Source organism: Serinus canaria, chromosome 17, assembly GCF_022539315.1.
Source record: "Serinus canaria isolate serCan28SL12 chromosome 17, serCan2020, whole genome shotgun sequence".
Taxonomy (NCBI): Eukaryota; Metazoa; Chordata; class Aves; order Passeriformes; family Fringillidae; genus Serinus; species Serinus canaria.
In genome coordinates this window covers 6,014,010-6,032,853 of record NC_066330.1, presented here as the reverse complement: position 1 = coordinate 6,032,853, position 18,844 = coordinate 6,014,010, and the positions used below count along the sequence as shown (strand labels likewise).

At 49.6% G+C, this 18,844-nt stretch overlaps 1 protein-coding gene across 3 annotated transcripts in view; it reads left to right on the top strand.

Moving 5' to 3' along the window:
• Positions 1 to 18,844, top strand: part of COL27A1 (collagen type XXVII alpha 1 chain) — a 145,916-nt gene that overhangs the window by 89,548 nt on the left and 37,524 nt on the right. For all 3 annotated transcript variants that reach the window (XM_050981025.1, XM_050981026.1, XM_009093500.4), the window contains 10 exons: positions 374 to 427; positions 3,509 to 3,562; positions 10,834 to 10,887; positions 11,246 to 11,290; positions 11,408 to 11,452; positions 11,666 to 11,719; positions 12,437 to 12,490; positions 14,704 to 14,757; positions 16,364 to 16,417; positions 17,038 to 17,091. In XM_050981025.1, the coding sequence (XP_050836982.1) occupies positions 374 to 427; positions 3,509 to 3,562; positions 10,834 to 10,887; positions 11,246 to 11,290; positions 11,408 to 11,452; positions 11,666 to 11,719; positions 12,437 to 12,490; positions 14,704 to 14,757; positions 16,364 to 16,417; positions 17,038 to 17,091 (522 nt within the window). The remainder of the gene's footprint in view (positions 1 to 373; positions 428 to 3,508; positions 3,563 to 10,833; positions 10,888 to 11,245; positions 11,291 to 11,407; positions 11,453 to 11,665; positions 11,720 to 12,436; positions 12,491 to 14,703; positions 14,758 to 16,363; positions 16,418 to 17,037; positions 17,092 to 18,844) is intronic.

Below are 18,844 nucleotides of genomic sequence, written 5' to 3'. Positions count from 1 at the left end.
ACTGTGCTTGCTGTGCTCTGCCTTTCAGGGAGCTGCGTTTAGGAATTTCACACTGGGGACCTCAGCTGGATCTTGTCTCTCTGACACTTCTTTCCTGTCCACTGTAGTACAAGACCCAAAGACATATTTTTGTATTAATTCAGCCCATTCTCTTCTGGGCTGTTCAGAAAACCTTGCTGCTGATATCGCTGGCTAGTGGCAGCCTGGCCATTTCCTTCTGCCCCTGAGCAATTTTACCCTGACAAATATCAGATCTGCCTGACTGTGCCAGCAGCCAACAATGCCATTTTTCCTGTCTTCCCACTGGGAGGAAAAAGGTCAATGCAGATTGTGGACATTCACAGCAGGCATGTTCTTTTGCCTTCCCTTTTAGGGGCACCCTGGCATGCCAGGAGAAGTGGGTTTTCCTGGGATCCCTGGACCAACAGTAAGTAAAAGCTATCATCATCTTGTAGCACCACATCCTGGGCATGCATGGACTAAGTCCAGCAACTGTATTCTAGTTTATTTGAGTTTGATATAAACAAGAGATATGGGGAGAGGGATGGGACATGGGTGGGAGCAACATGGAAAGAGACACAAAAAAACCCACAGTGCTTAATTCAAAATTTTGTACTCCCAAGGAAAGTCACAATCCAGCCTCAATCTTTTGGCAGGACACAAGCTCCCTAGTTCAAGGTGTTCTGGGCTGGGAATGGTTGGCAGTGTGGTGCTATGTGGTATAGTGATGTATCCCAGTGATTTATCATGGTGATTTATCACAGTGGCCATGGCATGCAGCGTGACTGTCCTGCATGGTCAAATCCCCTGCTGGCATGAGAGGAGCAGCAGAGCAGCTCCCCCAGACAGACCCTCCATCTGGACAGGCTCATCTGGCACACTGCAGCTGTGGCTGGAGCATGCAATGGCCATGGAGGCAGATTTTAGCCTGGCTCCAGTTTCCCACAGATGTTCTTTAGATGTAGTTCGGGCTCTCCCAGCAGCACAAGTGCTGCTGGAGCCAACAAAAAAGCAGCCCTGGGTGGGTGCAGGGAATGGATTTTGCTCAGTGTGTGAATTCCCACAGTGCTGGTAACTGGGAGGAAGATCACAGCAGTGAAATGGCCTGGAAGTGCCAGAGGTGTGGCCTCCAAATCAGGGTCAGCTGTGCCACTGCCAGGAGCTCTGGGTGCACTGGCTGCAGGCGGCTGCTGCCTGGGCACTGACTGTGCAGTAACAAGTGAGTGGAGGTGAGGAAAAGAGAAAATCTGAGTTCAAGCAGCACCTGGGAGTGACCCATCTCTGCCTGGAGAGCAGCAGTGTGGCACCAGCCAGCTCCTTACAATAAAAGCAGCACGATGCCACCCTCAGCCCCCAGCACTGAGCTGCTCTGTGGCCCCTCATGGCAGCACCTGCTGTTGACAGAAGCCTAGAGGCAGCTGCATATCTATAGATGTCTCATTTTTAACAATTCCCACCATGCTGGCTGCCACTTGACTTGGGGACAGCTGGAGCACTGGGCTCCCTCCTGCTCCAGGCCTGTGAGCACCCCTGGCCAGGCAGTTTCTGTGCTGTGGCAGAGAGCTCCAGCCCTGAGCACCATCCCATGCACCACCAAATGTACCTTCAAGTGAGGCCAAATTTTGTCTGTCTTCACTGGGGCATAACAATAGAAAGAGCTGAGGCATCAGATGCAGGTAGAGATACCAAAACCTCTCAGCAAAGCTCTGGGAGCTGAGACTGTCCCCAGGTCCATCTGCTTCCTTCAGTTCCCTCTTCTCCTGCAGGCAAATAACAATTTCATCCAAGCAAAATGTTTGCTTCACAATTGCATTTTAAAAAGTCATAATTCAATAAGCCAAACTTCCCCACAGAGCCAGTAAATCAAATAATCTCCTAATATCAAATCCCCACTCATTAACTCCAGCTGTTTTTCCATCAAACATTCCTTATTTGCCTTTCAAGCCAGACCTGAGGCATGCAGTTGTTTGTCCTAAACTGTTAAAATCTTTGAGTGAGCTTTAGTAGTGATTAATTCAACAAAAGATGACTGGAAATGGGGAGCAAAGTCAATGGTAGGAAACTTTGTCCTTGGTTTCAGCTTCCTGAGGCTTGTGAATTCCTTTTTCCTCTTCTTACTCACCATTACGGTGCATCTTTTCTCTTGATATACAGTTTTGGGAATAATGTGTATATATAGGAATATTTAGGGTCACTTATCTTCTCCTAAACAGTCCATTGGAATTCCAGCAGGGTATGTAGCTATTCCCTCCATGTTTGCCATCACAATGAGTGTTTCTGTCCTTGTACTTTTATAAGCTGTTTGGGATAGGCTGAGACTTCCAGAGGAGATTCCAAATGCCAGCTAAGGATTTCATTTCAATACATGGTTATCATAAAAATCTCTATAAAACAGGCCTCTGACACATCCACTGCCTGTGCCAGTCACCACTGTCCTCGGTACCAAAACTGAGATGTACTGTGATCACAAACACAGCTACAGTCTACTGGCTTTGCCATCCTGAGTGAGAACAGCTCAGCATTTGTATCCTGAACTTACATGCCATGCACAAAGGCAAAATCCTCATAACTGGCAGTTGTAGGAGCAGGAGGAAGATCACAGTCCAGTTCTGTTCTGATCTGTGGTGGAATTTGCAGGGCTGACAGCTGGTAAAAGCTATTAAGATGTAAACAGCCAAATTTGATGTGGAATGTTTAAAAGAGCAAGGAGTGAATGTGTCATTTTGAGGTTTCCTTTTCTGACAGCAGGAAGGCACTAACTTTAAATACCAGGTTTAAAAGCTGTGATACAGAACTGAGTACTGTTAAATAAGTATATCCTTTATTTTTTTTTTTTACTCTGATAAATATGCTAGCAGGGAAAATAAACTGTCTTTCTGCATTTTCTGTATGCACATTAATGAAACATGTGTGTACAAATCCAGATTAAAAGAAAACCTGAAATCCTTCTATAATTGTAAGAACAGGATCATCCACAACACCAACAGTCCACATTAAATTAGTATATATCTGCCAGTATCAATATTTATGCAGCATTAACAGGGCAACAATTACTTTAAGTCAGTATTTGGCTGAAAAGATCAAACTTGAATACCCAAGATGAGGTGTCTGATTTTGTATTTGGACATCTAAAATCCAGATCCTGGTTATTATTATTTTTGAACAGATGCTGAGAAACAGCTGCTTTTAATAGATTCAGAGAGGGTTCTGGATGTTCAACTTCTCTTCACATCACACCACTGACACAGATAACAGCCTGCAGGTCATTAAGCACACAAACCTCAGCCAGGATCTTTGGCCTAAATGTTCACAATCCAAAGTCAATCTGTGACTTAAAAAAAAAAAGGCCATTTATAGGCAAGTAAAAATGGTGATGTTTTTAGCAAGTGTTTAATGAACCAATTTCCTGGTCAAGGGTCTGCATCTGAGGCCCCTGCAGATCACAGAGGAATGTAGGGTCCTACCAAAGCTGCTGCCTTCCTCATTTTGTGTCCTTTTCCCCTTGCAGGGTCCAGCAGGAGCCCGGGGTGCGCCAGGGGTCCGAGGGATGAAGGGTCGCAGGGTAAGCACTGAGCTTTCATCCCTCTCCTCTTCCAGACACTGGAAAAATAATCTGCTGGCTTGGTCTGGGGTGTGAAGATGAGCAGAAGTTGGGCAGCAGCTGCACAGACAGGTTTCTGCTGCACGTAAAGGTCCTTGGAACAAATCTCACCAGGGAAGTGGGTGCAAAGGATGGGTAAGGGCAGAGGAGTGCCCAGAGTAGAGGTTATCATGGAAGTGGTCCAGACTGCCTTTTCCAGCTCCCTGCCATGTCAAAACACAGTTTAGGGATGCTTCTGGTGAGGATGAGGAAGATTTAGTTGTCTGAAATTGTGGGAGAGGGTGCAGGTAGAAAACCAGAGAAGGTGTCTGTTGCTGTGGGAGAAAAAGTAGCTGAGATACGAAGTGTTGTGAGATAACCAGAGGAAATGTTTTGTCGTGACATAGAATTTAGAGGCAAGTCTGACAGAAATAGAGATGGGCTGTTCTACCCATGTGTTCCCCTCCAGTCCCACAGGACTGACACCTCCCAGCAGGGCTCCACAGGCATGTGAGCAAAGTGTGCTTTGCATTGCCAGTGGATCAAATTATAAGCAGTTCCTGTGCCTTTCTAAGGACTTTTCCAACCCTGATTTTATGTGTACACGCCTCACAGTGCCATCCTGTGAGCACAGGTGACTCCTCATCCTGCCTGGCAAGAGCCCCCGTGCTGGATGCCACTGCCTGGCACCCCTGGCAGTGCAGTGAGTTCACATTTCCCTCCATAAAGAGCTCACAGACACTCAGAGTCACTTCTGTGGCTCTCCCTGCTCTCTTTGGGTGACAGCTGACAGGACAGTGACCTCCAGACCTGCCAAAGCTGCTTGTTTTCCTGCCTGTGACATCCAGCCCCCGTCCCGCTGAGCTCTTCAATCTTTCTTCTCCAATGGGATATTTATTGCAGCAGCATCCCTGCTTTGGGTTGTTTTCCCTTGTCCAGCTGCTTTACAAAGTATTAATAACAAGCACACATGAGTTCTGCTGAAGGCCCCAACAACAACATATTTTGCATTTCTCCCTCCAAGGATCTGTTTCCATGTTTCATTTTCAAAGGCATACACTGGAGTAAACCATACATTTTACCTACTCCCACTCTCTGCTTCTCCTGCAGCTTCTGCTTGGGGGATTCAGGACAGCCAACAATTTTGTGTTTCCCTATGCCAGAGTGAATGTTTTCTTCAAATAGCTGGGACCAGCAAAAGAAAATGGAATAACCAACTAGAAAGCTTTGTAACCATGGAGTTATGGAACTGCTCTAAACTTTAAAATCACATCTAGAAGGATGCCAGTAACATCCAAGCTTGGCAGATGTTTATCAGGGTTCATCTTTTAAGAAAAAGCTCCCATTCCTCTGTGCTCCTTGGTGGGAAGGCCCCTGGAGTTCCCTCCCCAGGTCCACTTGCAAAGGGGTCCCTGGGCAGTGTGGTTCCCCTGTGCTGCCCAGCAGGGATTGACTGGGCTGTCTGGGACATCCATGATCATGCTGGATGAGAAAATGGAGGTGTTCCTTCATGGCAGGCTCTGAATGGATGGTGGGAAATACCCCAAGGTAAAACTGCAGCCCTGGGCTGAACAGGAAACACTTTCTGATGGACCCAGGCTACAAATGTGAGGGCTCTGAGAGAGGGGGGGTCCTCTCAGGGGATCAGGTGCTTTTGCCAGTGCCTTTAATGCTTGCAGTGACAGCTAAGGAGTCCAGGAACTGCCTCCTCCCAGGTGCCAGCTGGGGATCCATCCCCATCCCTGTCCCTGAGCTTCTCCCTCCAGCAGGCAGGCACAGGCAGCTGCAGTGACTGTCCAGGGTTCCCTCACTTCAACCTTCTTCAGCTTCTTACATCCATGCTGGCCTCAAGTCCTCAGCCCACAAGGGCAGCTGGATTCAGCTGCCAGGACAGGAGGTTGCCTGGGACATCAGGGATCTGCCTTTGGCTGTGGCTGGGTCCAGAGAGAGGGTGTCAAACCCTCCAGAGGAATCCTGTGGAACATCAGCTGCCAGCAGCACTGTCCATCCTCAGAATGACACATCAGATAGCAGAGACCTTCAGCTGCATGGCCTGGCTTTACATTTCCCCTCCAGGTGTTCAGTCCAGCAGGTCCTGTGCCATTCCCTCCCTCTGGACATGCCTCCACAGAGGGAGCCAGACCTCAAAGTGCATCCCAGCCCTGCAAGCAGGAATGCAGCAGTGGCTGTACCCTGACAGGCTGCAGTGCCTGCAGAAAGTCACCTCAGGATGTGCAGAGCACTGAGGCAGAAAGGAGGCAGTGTCTGGGGAAGAGGGAGCATTAAGGAATTGGTCTTGCCCTAAGGACACCAGTACTAGAGAGGAGTAAAACTCTGCCTAAAGCTCTGCCAGCAAGGACTGAGCCTCAGGATCTGCTGCTGGTGCTCCTGCTCTCAGCTCCCATTGCTGGGCTGTGCTGTGGTGGAGATCTGGTGGTGTTTGAGCACTGCAGTGTTTGATCCATGCAGAATTTGTGAGGCAGAGAGATGCACTTCTAAGATCCCCAGCAGGAAGGCCAAACCTTGGCTTTGCTGTGGAATTCTACAGATTTCAGTGGATCTGATGTAGGGAAGTCAGTATTGTAAGAACCAGCAGATCTCCTGCCTGGAGGATTTCTGGTTCAAATCTCTCTCATTCACTTTTTCCTTCTCTTCATACTCTCAGAGGACATTCCAGGCACACAGCATCCTATGTCTGCTTACTTGCTCCTGTGATTCCAGCTCTTGCTTTACTCAGGATGGGGAAATGATCCCCCAAGTGTAATTTCAGCCATTACCCTCTGTCTGTCCCAGCTTACAGAAGGGATGTAATTCAATTCAGAGTGGAAACATGAATGCAGCCCCTGCCAGATGTTTGTGGAATCCATGAGCTCTGTTTGTGGATGCTTCATTAAAGTTATTCTGCTTTTGAAGGAAACCTAAATAGCAAATATGGTTTTGATTGTAAAGAACAATGGAGACTTTTTGGGGTCTGCATTTATGTTGTGATAGCTTTTATAGTGTCAAGATATGCATATTGTAGAAAGAAAAGCTTTTTAGAAATTCTAACCTTCTTTTTAGTCCTGACAGAGCTATTGTTCCTTCACAAGTCTTTGTTTATTCCACCAAACTGATACCGAACAATCTTCCTCAAATGTTATTTCCTTTCTAGTCTTCCCTGAGGAGAAGAAACTTGGACATGTGAGCCCAGGCTCGTTTCCCTTCATCTGTACTCAGTGTAGCACTTGGACATGTGCTTAACATCCAGCTAGTGACAGCTATGTACATGCTTAAACCTGATTATTTAACCAAATCAAGGTTTAAATTTGGAGGCAGTTGGTCCAGCAAGCCCCTCGCCCTATGTCACTTCAATCCTAAAGCAGATTTCTCTTAATCTGCTCCTCACAGCAGGACAATGTGTGGTCTCCTAAGGATAATGTCATCAGAAATACTGGGAGTCTCTATGAAAGGCTGAATATCAACCAGAGCCATGATTTCGTAACCTAGATTATAAAGCTGCACCTGAAATCCTGCTGTAAAGTGCCTTTCCTTGCCCTGTTCTCCTGGCCAAGGTGCCTGCCAATGTTTCTAGAGTTTTATCCTCTCCCTGCTGGGTTCTGGCTCAGCTGATACAGGGGAGCTTTTCAAATCCCAAAGCACATTTCTCTTTTCCACTGTGCCATTCATTCATCCTCTCCTGTAAATCCAAGTTAAGGGGAGCACCCCAGGCCCTTTGCTGCTCCTTGCCAGAGGGAAGGAATTGCTGCCTCTGCCACATGGACCCAATGATCTCCAGCATCACCAGGAATTTATAAATGCCAGGCATTTGCAAAGTGGTGTTATCTAAGCAAACCTGAAAATATTTGCCTCTCCAAGCCCAGCTGAGTTGTTGTTCATGGAGAAGTGGAGGGTATTGTTCTGCTTCCAGGGATCTTTCTGGTTGACTGAGAAAGCCTTAGAAGTGTTTGAAGAAAAGCTCTTTCCAGATCCATGGCCAGGGATGTCTCCCTTTGGCTTCACTCAAGGCATCTGCTTGCTTTTTTGTTTGGCCAGGCTGTGATAGCAAAATATCAATATTTGGATAACTGGGTAAGGAAGGAGCTTTGGGTTTCTGGAAAGGAGCTACTGCCTGCTGCTTCATGCTGCTGTTGAGAGGCTGGTCACTGTCTGCCTGAGCTCTGAGGAGGTGTTTAACAGCAGGAAATGCAGCACTGCTCTGCAGAAACACCTTGCTGAGTAGCCAGTTCTGCAGGAGCACTGTCTGCTTTAGCAGCAGGATTTATCCCTGCTGCCTCACCTGGCCTGGCAAAGGCTGGAGCTGGGTTCCCCTGCCTTTGTGAGCTGTCACCTCCAGTCACTGTGGGAGCCCCTTGTTTAGCCTGGGGGTTCTGATAGTGCTGCTTGGTGTGGCTCAGCACAGGGAAATGCTGAAATGTTGTCCTGGCCTGCACTGAGGGTCCCAGGGGAGCCCAGGGGCTGTGCTCAGCCCTGCCTGCAAGGCCAAGCTGCCAGGCCTGCAGGGGAAGGCACCTTGAGGTCCTTTCAGGAGTCTTGAGGCTCTTGGCTTTGGGATGCTCCCTGGAGAGCTGCCAGGACGTCACTCACTCCTCTCTAACCAGTGTTGTCAGTAAAAGAGAGTTTTCAAAATGTAACTAATTGACTAAATGTAGCTGTTCCTGTCAGGGTGGATTAGGGGAAGCCTTTATCCCAGGTTTCAGCCCAGGAGGCTGGAGAAGGTGAGGCTTGCCCATGCATTTGAGAATAGAGTGTCACTTTCTCCTTCTTCAGGTCAGATGCCAATGGGATGTGCCGTGATGGGATTAGGCAGGTGACAGCTGTGAAGGGAGATTGCCCTGGCAGATCCTGCCATGCTGGTGACAGGGCTCTGCTGGAAGAGATGAGGATACTGTGAACACCTCCCCAGGCAGCCCTGGTGAGAGCCACAGCCACCACTGAGGGCACCCAACAGCCTCCACCAGGCTCAGAGCAGCCCCTGCACTGGCAAAGGGGCTGGAAAGGGCAGGACAGGCTACAGAAGATGGGTCTGGAGGGCCCAGACTCATTCCAGTTTCTTTCCCAACTCTAACCTGGATCATCACTGTAATTTCCATGTCCCACTTGCTTCTGATCCCTGTTCCCCCTTCCAAGCCTGAGCTAAGGAATCCTTGCCCTCTGCACATCCTCCCCCTGCTTCACTAGCAGCTCACCACATCCTCTGAGACAGTAAAGATGTAATTGCACAAAATATACAAGAGGCTGCTCAAAGAAAAGGGGAACAGTTTGCTTCCCAGGGATGATGAGCATTTGGCTGTTGAGGGTGCTTTGCCAGAGTGCCAACACCATACCCATGCTGCCACCTCCCTTCCCAGAGCAGGTCTGGGTGTTTGCTGGGTGTCCCAGCCACCCCGGGCAGCCCCTAAGATGCCCCCAGGCCCTGCTCTTCCACCACCCCAAGGAACAGGGCTGTCTGGCTCCAGCTGTCAGTAGCCCAGCTTTTAAGTGACCTTCTGGTCTTTGTCATTGTGCTTTGAGGTTTATAGGGACATGGATTAATAAAACTTTTGGTCTTTACTGCTCTCTGATCTAGGGACCAGCATGAGCCGCAGCACTTGGGGTGTTGGGCTGGTGAGAGGTGCTGTGACATTTGTGCAGCACAGCCCCAGCTGTGAAACACCCCTTTGGTTGTGAGGATCCCATCTGGGGCACAGCCCTCTGTCTGTCTGTCTGTCTATCTGTCTGTCCTGGAGGCCAGGCTGAGCATTCTTCAGAGCTGTGCCATACTGGCAGTGCAAGACAGGCTCTTGGTTCTTCAGTCCCTGCTCCTCTGAGCAGCACAGGGCTCTGCCAAGCTCAGTAGGAGTTTTTGCATTATTTTATATTGACAATGTTTGTCTGCTGTAATAATTTGGCTGGGGTTCCTATACATTTCTGCTGTACACTGCTTTTCTTTGTGAGTCTCTCTCTTTGCCTGTCATCCTGGAGTTGCTTTTCTAACACACTGGCTCCCCAGCCCTGTTATTACTTTTGGCACTGGGTTTGCATCCCGATTAAGCACATTGGCTCCTGTTTTCCCTTTCTGCATTGGCCAGCTCTCAGGATTCCTCTTACCACTACGTTCTAGCACTGCTCTGTGCTTTTATTTATTATTTATACTGCAGCAGTGCCTAAGAGTCCTAGCAGAGCTCCTGAGCTGATTATGAACATGATGTCTGTTAGAAGAGTCTCTTCATACGCCCTTTTTTAACTCTTCTTTTCTTTCCCTGTGGCTCTTTATTCTCTGTCCATGTGACACACTGGTCTCTGGGGGTCAGGTGGTGCAGAGGGTTGTGTGCTGAGCTTTCCTGAAAGATAGATGGCCTTTAAAGTCCCTTTCAACCCAAACCATTTTTTCTGTGATTCTCTGATCATATCCTTACTCTCTTCCCAGGGCTCTCCTCACTTGGAACCCTCTAAAAGAACAAGGATGCCCCTTCCTCAGTGATGCCCAAGCTGTACCATGAACTGTTTAATTTTAGCTACTCACACCTGCTCATTTGCAGCAGGGTGTGTGTCCCACACACCTCCTGAGGCCCCTGTGCCCACCTCACACTCACACACCCAGGAGCAGAGGCCAGACATGGCACCAGACCCTTCCCACCTCCATATCCACGAGCACCTGGCTGGTCCTTAACAGCAGTCAGATCTTTAAATATCACTCAGCTGTAGCTAAGGGCTTGGAGTTCAGCTGCCAGCAAATGCACCTTTTTCTTTGGGAGGAATTTGGGAGGAATTTTCACACCCAGTGTGAAGGTACTGCACAGTGGGAGTTGTGCACCTCTATACCCACTGGGACAGTGTGGTGTGGCAAGGGTTAAGGGCAAAGGTGTTGGAAAAGCAAGGTTTCTAGGAAAGAAAAGGTTTGCTGTCAATAAGGCTGGAACTGCAAGTTTGTCTGTGCCCTGCAGAACTGTTGTCATGTAACCATTGTCTGAAAATAAGGCTGTTCCTGGCCTGCTTTTCTCCTCTGGCTTGGCTTAGTGGTTGGTAGTTGGTTTAACAGGAATAAAAAGTGCTCTGTGCTGGTAACAGTGGGAAATGAGGCAACAAAACACAGAAAGAATCCTTTTAGTCCTGGGCTCTGAGCTGCTGTGCTCAACCCAAGCAGGTATAACTTGGCTAAGCCAGGATTGATCTCATGGACTGTCCTGGTGGCCAAGGCTAAAGTGACAGCTGGATTTTCCAGTGAGCCATATCCTCTGTGTTCTTATTTTTGCCTCTCTTTTGCCTCCTTCTAGGGTGCCAGAGGGCCTGATGGCCCCGTGGGCGAGCCAGGGGCGCGAGGTGTCAAGGTGAGTGCCAAGGCTGCTCTCAGCTCTGCTGTGAAATGCTCTGGGCAGGATGCAGGTCACATCCTCCTCCAGGAACAGGGATGTTCAATTGCTCCATGAGGATCAACCATCAGGGATGAGTCTGTCTTGCAACCAGAGTAAAAATCATCCAGCATTGCTATCAGGGCCCTTGCCCACACTCCCGGCTGGTTGGGTGTTCCTTGGGGCATTATCCCAGGTATTTGGCCTCTCAAAAGCTGCAGGGAACTGGAAGGGAAATTTGATGCATAAAAATGCAAGAGCAGGTGGGCTGGGGCAGAAGAGCATCACCAACAGCTTGTGCTCCTGCTGGATGTGTCTTTGTCTCTCTGTTTCACAGGGCCGAGCAGGGGAGCCAGGCAGGGTGGGCCCAGATGGGCTGCAGGTATGTCCTCTGTGAGAGCCACAGCTGCCAGCCCTGGGGACAGCCACATGTCCTCAGAGCACCACAGGTGAGCCAGCACATCCCCAGGTGATAATTGCTGTAACTGTGTGTTCACAGGGCAAGATGGGAGAGACTGGGGAGACTGGAGCACGTGGCTTCCCAGTAAGTGTCCATCCCTTCTGCTTCCTTTCATAACCTCAGGTCCTTAAGTTTTGAGTCCTGGTCCAGGTGGAAGAATCTGGACCCTATCTCATACAGGCAGGGCTACCTCTCCCCTCCTGTCACTGGAGCACTTTGGAGGTGCACATTTCTGCCATGAGATGTGAAGGATTACTGCTGGGTTGGAGCTGACCCTGGTGTTTTTAATTTTTCTAGGGTATCCAAGGACCTTCTGGACCTCCAGGAGCAAAAGGGGCTCCAGGAGACCCGGCAAGTCCCTTATCACTCTCTCTCCATCTGTCTTTCCTTGCACACAGACACTTCATTTCTTTCTCTGTCTCTTCCCCACCACTTATCCCATTCCCAGCTTCTCTGTCCTTGCCAACTCCAGTGTGGTCAGAGATGTGAAAGACTTGGCTAGAGTCCTAGGAGCCAGAAGGAAAGACAAGGTCAGACCCTGGAAAGCCAAAGAGAGCCATGGATCTACCAGGGAGAGTGTAGGATACAGCCTGGGGTGGATTTTGGAAGGAAAGGTTGGAAAGAAAGGCAAGGTTGGGTCTGGGACAGGGTCAGATGTAACAGGAGGAGCTGGAGTGTAGGTGGAGTGGAAGCAGGAGCAGGAGGGAGGCTGATGGTGTCAGAACTGAGCCCACAGCTTTGGGGGAGTCACTGGGGAATGACAGACCTTGAGGAGGGCCAGCAGTGCTGACTGTGAAGGGAGAGAGTAAACCAGACACTTGCAGATTAGCCACTGCAGTTGCTTCAGATGGCAGCCAGGAACAGGAAGGTCTTCTGAGCTCTTTGCCTGTTAAGGTGCCTCAGCACACCCACTGCTGGCCTCTCATCCCACTGGCCAAATCTTGCACAGTGAGAACTCCTCTGAGATGTGGGAGGGAACTGGAGTTTTATCTTACAGACCATGGAAGTGATGGCCCTTCAGAAATGAAAACATTTGTGTGAAAAGAGCCTTGTGTCTCTATTTTGCAGGGTCCCCAAGGACCACAGGGGCCACCTGGGCCTTTGGGAGAAATGGGGCATAAGGTAGGTCTGAGCTTTGCTGCTGTTTGCTTTCCCCTTCCATCAGGAGTGCAGGACTGAGGGAGTAGTGACCCTCCACACCTTGCAGTGTGGAATGAGCAAGGAAGGATTTCCCTGAAGTCTGACACTCAGCTTCCAAAAGAAACAGTGAAAATCAGGAATTTGAACACCCTTCCCACCACAGGCCACAGACACCCAGCTGCTGGGAGAGCAGACCCATCTTCTCAAGAGAAGATACATTTCAAAGGTGACCACGGCAGGGATCAACTTCCTGCACCAAGGGGCAGAGTCAGGGAGCCAATACAAGCACAATTCAGGCTGAGTACCAGTCCTTCCCTCTCCCTGGTGCTGTTGCTGACACACAGAGCTTTGCCAGCCTGCCCAGATGGCCAAGGCAGCCCCAGCAGGAAGCTCAGAGACGCCCTTGCTGCTGACAGTGCTGCTGGGCTCTGGTTGCCATGAAGCAGTGACACAAACACACCAAAACCAACCAGCAGCTGCCAAACACTGCCCCAAATGAGTGCAGGGGATGCCTCCATGGTTTGCCCCAACTCCTCTGCACTTTTGGCTTTTTTTCACTCCTCTTAAAATAATACAGCCTTGGCTCTTTCTATCACATGTGCCAATGCCCCTTGCACAGCTCCTTTCTGTAGGTCCTGAGCTGTAGCACAGACGTGGAGGTGGCTTTGAATGCAGTCTATGCAAAGTGTGTGAGTCATGAAAGTTTCCATTCTCATGGCTGCTGGACTGGATGGAGTGAGCTCTCAGCATGGTAAACCACACTGGGGAGCTGGAAAGCTGCTACTGAGCCACTCTGGATGCTGCCAACCAAGAAAGTACAGACCTTCATTCAAATCTGTAACTCTTCCAGGAGCCTTTCTCTGCACTGGCACCTCTGGAGAAACCAAAGCAGGATTTTTGCTTTCATTGGAGCTTGAATTTTCTCATTGCGTGACACGAGCGTTTGTTCACAAACCCAACACACACCCTGCTCCCTCCTCTGCTTGAATCCACTTCAGCAAGCCAGGAACTGGCTTTATTCCCTGGGTAGCTCCCTTGACTATGTGCTCTTTTTTCCTTTATTCCCAACTGTAAAGAGAAGGGAGATTGTTGTCTGGAATGCAAATATCATAAGTAAATAAACCACTCAAATCCTTTAAAGAGAAGCTTTACTGTCCCATCTTTGGGCTGGTTTTACAGACTCTCATTCCCCACGCTTCTCAGAGGTAGGAGCAAATGTACAACCATGAAAGCTCCCAATAGATCTTGGGACTAAAGACAGAGAATGACTGTGACCCCACTGTCAGGGGCTGCACATGGAGCTGGACTGAGTGAGAACAGTTTGCAAGGTCGTTCTCACATCTTCCATCTTTCTATCTTAATTCCTATCTTTTTCCAGGTCAAGCACTCATTTTTGGCTCTTTGAGGGATGCCAAACCTCTCTCCCAGAGTCTGTGCTCACACAAGAGGGAGAAACTTTCTCTCAGCCAGTCCAGCCTGGGCTGTGGATTTCTGGTCTGAGCCCAGGTGTTGGCCTTTGGATATTTTCTGGCCCTGTACAGCCAAAAACAGCTGGCTGATGGATGTCAAGGCTAATCTGGCCAAAATTTGTGCTGGAGGGCTCAGTGTCACCTTGCTGCCCTCAGCTCCCTTTAGCAGCAGCACCATGGTGCCCCTGCCTCTCTGGGAATGTGGGCAGAGGCTCAGCTGGAAGATGTGGGGCAGCCTGCCCCCCTGTTGGTGCAGAGGATGTGCTCACACAGGTGGAAATGGAGGGCAAGGCTGCAGGGAGCAAGAGCAAGAGCACAGCCAAACATTTCTGTTACCCCCTGTAGCAGCCCAGCCTGCTGGACCCTTGCAAAGAGCTTCCAAGTCCAATTCTGGACCTTTTCCCTTCCATCCCAGCTGGTTCCAGTGCTGCTCCCTGCTGGGGTTACAAACCTTAGAGAGCTGAGGGATTGCAGGGAGCAGAGAAAGGTGCTTGGCAGAGGAGGCTGGGGAGAGGGGAGGTGTGAGAGCTGATCAGAGCCCTCCCAGGCACCAGGGGCCTCTTTGATGCTGTGGACCCCGAGCCAGCTCCAGGGAGGTAATTGCATTGCAACCAGGGCTTGGCTGTCCCAGGAGAGCTCTGCTAAAGGAGTTATGTCTTTGATCTTGCTTTCTGCTTTGTTACAATGGGTTTTTTCATCATCTTGTTGGGATTTTTTTGTTCCCAGGGACCGCCAGGCTCAATGGGACAACCTGGTCTTGCAGGTGAACCTGGCATGAAGGTAAGGAAAGCCCTGAGTGCAGTTCCTCTGTCAGACTGGGGGCATAAATGGCAACTTGTGTTCCTGAAGGACTGAGTAGTAATATTGCAGGTTTACCCTCCAGCAGCCAAAGCAGAAAGTGCATTCAATGAAAGATAAAGTTTAAAAAACCTAAAAGTGGGTTAATTTTAGCCATTTTTACAAATTCTGAGCCCCATCCTGAGGGAGAGGCTGTCAGTGCTGGGGAGAAGCCCCATCCCAGGGATCTTGTGCCTCAAGAGCTGTGAAGGGCCTTGGAAGTGAAGCTCAGCTCTTTGCAGATCCAAAATCTCAATGGAGAGAGGAGTCCTTGAGACTCAGAGATCCAGACAGCTTCTAATTCAAAACCAGAAGAGTCTTAGCAAGGTCTCAGACTTAAAAATACCCTCAGACAATGTCCTGCCACAGTTTCCAAGGCTCAGCTCTCTGGGGACTGAACTCCTTGGATGGTTAAGGGGGAAGGGTGCCCTGCTGCAGACCATGAATGCACCTTCTTGTCCACATAAAAGCCATCTCTTTGTTTGAGTGAAATCCCAATGCTGGGCAGCTCAGAGGGGGTTTTATTTCATCTTAACCCACTTGGTCTGAACATTTGCTCTTGTGAGCAGAGCTTTTGAACAAACTCTATGTGGGGATTAAAAGCAATTTCCTCTGTGCTGCTCTTCCCTCCCACTCCCCACCCCATCCTTTGCCATGTTTTCCTTGGCAAATCTTCTGACACTTCCCTGGAGCTACCGTGCCTTTGGCATCCTGACACTGCAGGAGTGTTTCAGCTCCAGTGCTGCTGGCTGGCCCTCCTTGGAGCAGGACATGATGATTTGCACAGACACCCCCTGACCTGCTGGCCTTGCTGGGAAGGTGTGGAGTGAGAGTCCTGTCCTGCTCCTTCTCCAAGCTGGAAGGAGCTGGCCCAAGACTGGTCTGTGCAGAGCAGTTTGCTGGGGGATGAGGTTTATGGATATCTCAAACCTTTTTCCCTTGAATTTATGGATATTATGGTTATGGAATTTATGGTTTATGGATATCTCAAACATTCCCCTGAATGCTCTGCATTTCCTGAGCTCTCTTCCATGCAGAACAGGTTGCTTGGATGGGCACACCTGGGAGAGAGCTGCCCTATGGCCATCCTACCCCCAGTGCCAGGTTGGCAAGGTCCATTTGTTTGCCAGTTCCTTCTGTCCACTCATTTCACTGCTACCAAAGATTCAGGTTCTTCTGGAACTGGGCTGAAAAGAGCTCTTGGGGTTTTTTCTCCCTCACTCTGGTCATGTCTGCCACCACAGCACATTGCACCCACCCTGCTGCTGGTGTGTGAAGGGCCATGCCAGGAAATGCAGCTTCAGGCAGCCCAGACCCTCTGGGACCCCTGTCCTGTCCATCTTTGCATCATTGCAACAGAGCCTGTGAGATGTGTCCTTCTTTGCTGCCCCCGTGCTGGGCCTTTGAACCCCCTTTGAAAACTCAGCTGAAGGTGTTTGTGTGGGAGAAGGAGAGAAAGAGACAAAATGAGGAGTGCAATGGGAGGTACTCCACACTCCCTCAGTGTCAGTAAACAGCTGTGTCCCTGTCTGTGCTTCCTTCCTTTTAGGGTGATCCTGGCCAGCTAGGGATCCCTGGAGAGCAAGGTCTCGTTGGCCAAAGAGTGAGTATGGCCACCTTCTGTGCCTCACCATTTCCCCAGAGGTCCTGTCCTTGCTGTCCCACAGCCTGCACAGCCTGACCCTGCTCTCTGCATCCCTGCCCCTGTTCCTTCTGTGGGTGGGGGAAGCACCTTCCCCCCAGAGCCCCCCAGAGTCTCTGAGCCCCTCTGAGCCCCAGTGAGTGTGAAAGGGGCAGTGTGGGAGCACAGGGGGGAACAGACCCCTCCTGTTGGCCAGGGAGGAGCTGGAGCAGGGGCAGCTCAGCAGGGAAACACTGCACCCACTGTGTGGGCATGGCAGGGGGATGAATGCATGGATTGAGGCTGGCAGGGGCTCTGTCCCTTCCCAGGACTGAGGTCAGTTGTTGGAGCAGGAGGAGGAAGGCCCAGGTTAAATGAATTCAGCCTGAGCTCCCTTTCCCACAGGGAAGGAGAGCTTCCCACAGCGGGTCCATGGGGGAGAAACCGTGGCTCAGAATAGAGCAGGAGGTTGAATTCCTGCTCCTGCTCCTTGTTCAGCTTTAGGGTAGTGTGTTAGAGTGCAGAGCTGGGCTCCCATCACTGCAGGCTGGCTGGGAAAAGCCCATTTAGGCACAGCCTTACAGTGTTTGTTCTGTGCACAGGGGGAGCCCGGGCTGGAAGGGGACAGTGGGCAGCTCGGGCCAGATGGCATCAAGGTAAGCCTCACTCCATGGAGTTCAGCTCCCACACACACCTCTGTGCACTCAGGTCCCTGTGATTCCCAGAGCCAGCAGGAGGCTGAGGGGATTATTGGGTCCTCTGTGGGATAAACCTTTGCCCTGCAATCTCTAAGGACTTTTTTCTGCAAGCACGCATAACAAACCCCTCCTGTTTCACTCCTCTGCCCACGTTTTTTGGCATCTGATCAGATCTCCAAAAAGGTCAAGTTCTTCAAAATCTGGCTTCCAACAATTTGTCTGTTTTATTTGAGTCTTTACAGATCAAATTTCCAGCTAATCAGGAATTCCTGGGCCTGGCAAGGGAAATCAAGGATTGTCCATCACTCTCCCCTGCACCACTGACCAGAGCAATGTTAGAGAGCAAAGAAATCAGATCCCCTTCCCTTGGCAGAGCCCCAGGATCTCACTCAGGGCTTGCTCTGTCTCTCACTGCTGTGAGTTTGCTACCTTGCCTTTGGAACAGGGCTCTGATTCCTGCCCCTGCACAGCCAGCCTTTCCAAACAGGCCAACAATTTTGTTCCATGGAAAGAAAGAGCAGCCCATCCCACAACAATGCAGTTTATTGCTTCTTTCTAGTTAAACTATTTGCCATGTGTCTCTACTTCTGCTTATCTCTGAATGTTGGACCAAAAATCTCTTCCTTGAGGACAATCAAGGCTTCTGTATTCTCTTGCACTGCTGGCTGTGCCCAGGAGCTCTTGAAGCAAAGCAGCTCTTTCCACCCCAGATGTGTCTCTGGACACTTCACCAGATGTGTCTGTGCTCTTTAACCAGATGGGATCCTGTTGAGCTCTCCCAACACAGGTGCAAGAGGAAAATGGTTCAGTTCAAGGCTGCTTGGCTGCACATGTTGCTCTCAGTATAAAACTGGCCTTTATCACTGTCTCCATATAATTTTGAGTGTTATACTGAATAGTACAAAATATTTACAGTATTTTATTTATTTTGATAAAGGAAAAGCAGCTATAAATTTACTTCTTACACTTCTATTATTATATTTCTGGTCTGTGTTCCAGTTGGTTGATCTTGCCAAATACTGAAATTTTATTATCTGCCAGATTTTTTTCATAAATTTCAATGACTGGTTTCACCAGGGGAGCTTTAAATGGGTATTGGGAGAATCTCTTCACTGAAAGGGTGGCCAGGCATTATAACAGGCAGTGGTGGAGTCACTTGTCCCTACAAGTGGCACTTGGGGACATGGTTCAGTGGTGGGCTTGTCAGTGCCGGGTTGAAGTTTGGATTAATTTGTCTTAAACATCTTTTCCAACCCAAAGGACTCTTTGATTCTGTGATTCTGCAAGTGTCAGAGCAGTGATTTGACAGCATACCCACTGCTCAGGCCATGGATCCTTTACAGGGCACAGTGACACAGTTTCACAGAGTGTTTATTGGAGCCCTGGGCTGATTTCTGTTTGGCAGCAGGGGCTGAGCAGCTGTTCCAGACAAACCCATCCTATTAAAAGTCCTTCAGTATCCCAAGTTCAGGGCTTCTGGATGAGGCAAGGGAGACTTTCACATCTTGTCTGCCTGCCTCATTCACGTGGGAGGTTCAGGAGAAGCAAAGGGGTTCAGGTTACTCTGTGTTATGGGGGAGTTCTTTCTCCTTCAGCCAAGAGATTTTAAAGAAAAGAAACCTGGGTTTGCTCCTTTTTTTAAATGTCAAGTGTATTATGACTCATCCTCATTCATCCCTTTTCTTGCAGGCTCTTTTCCTCTCAGACTCCT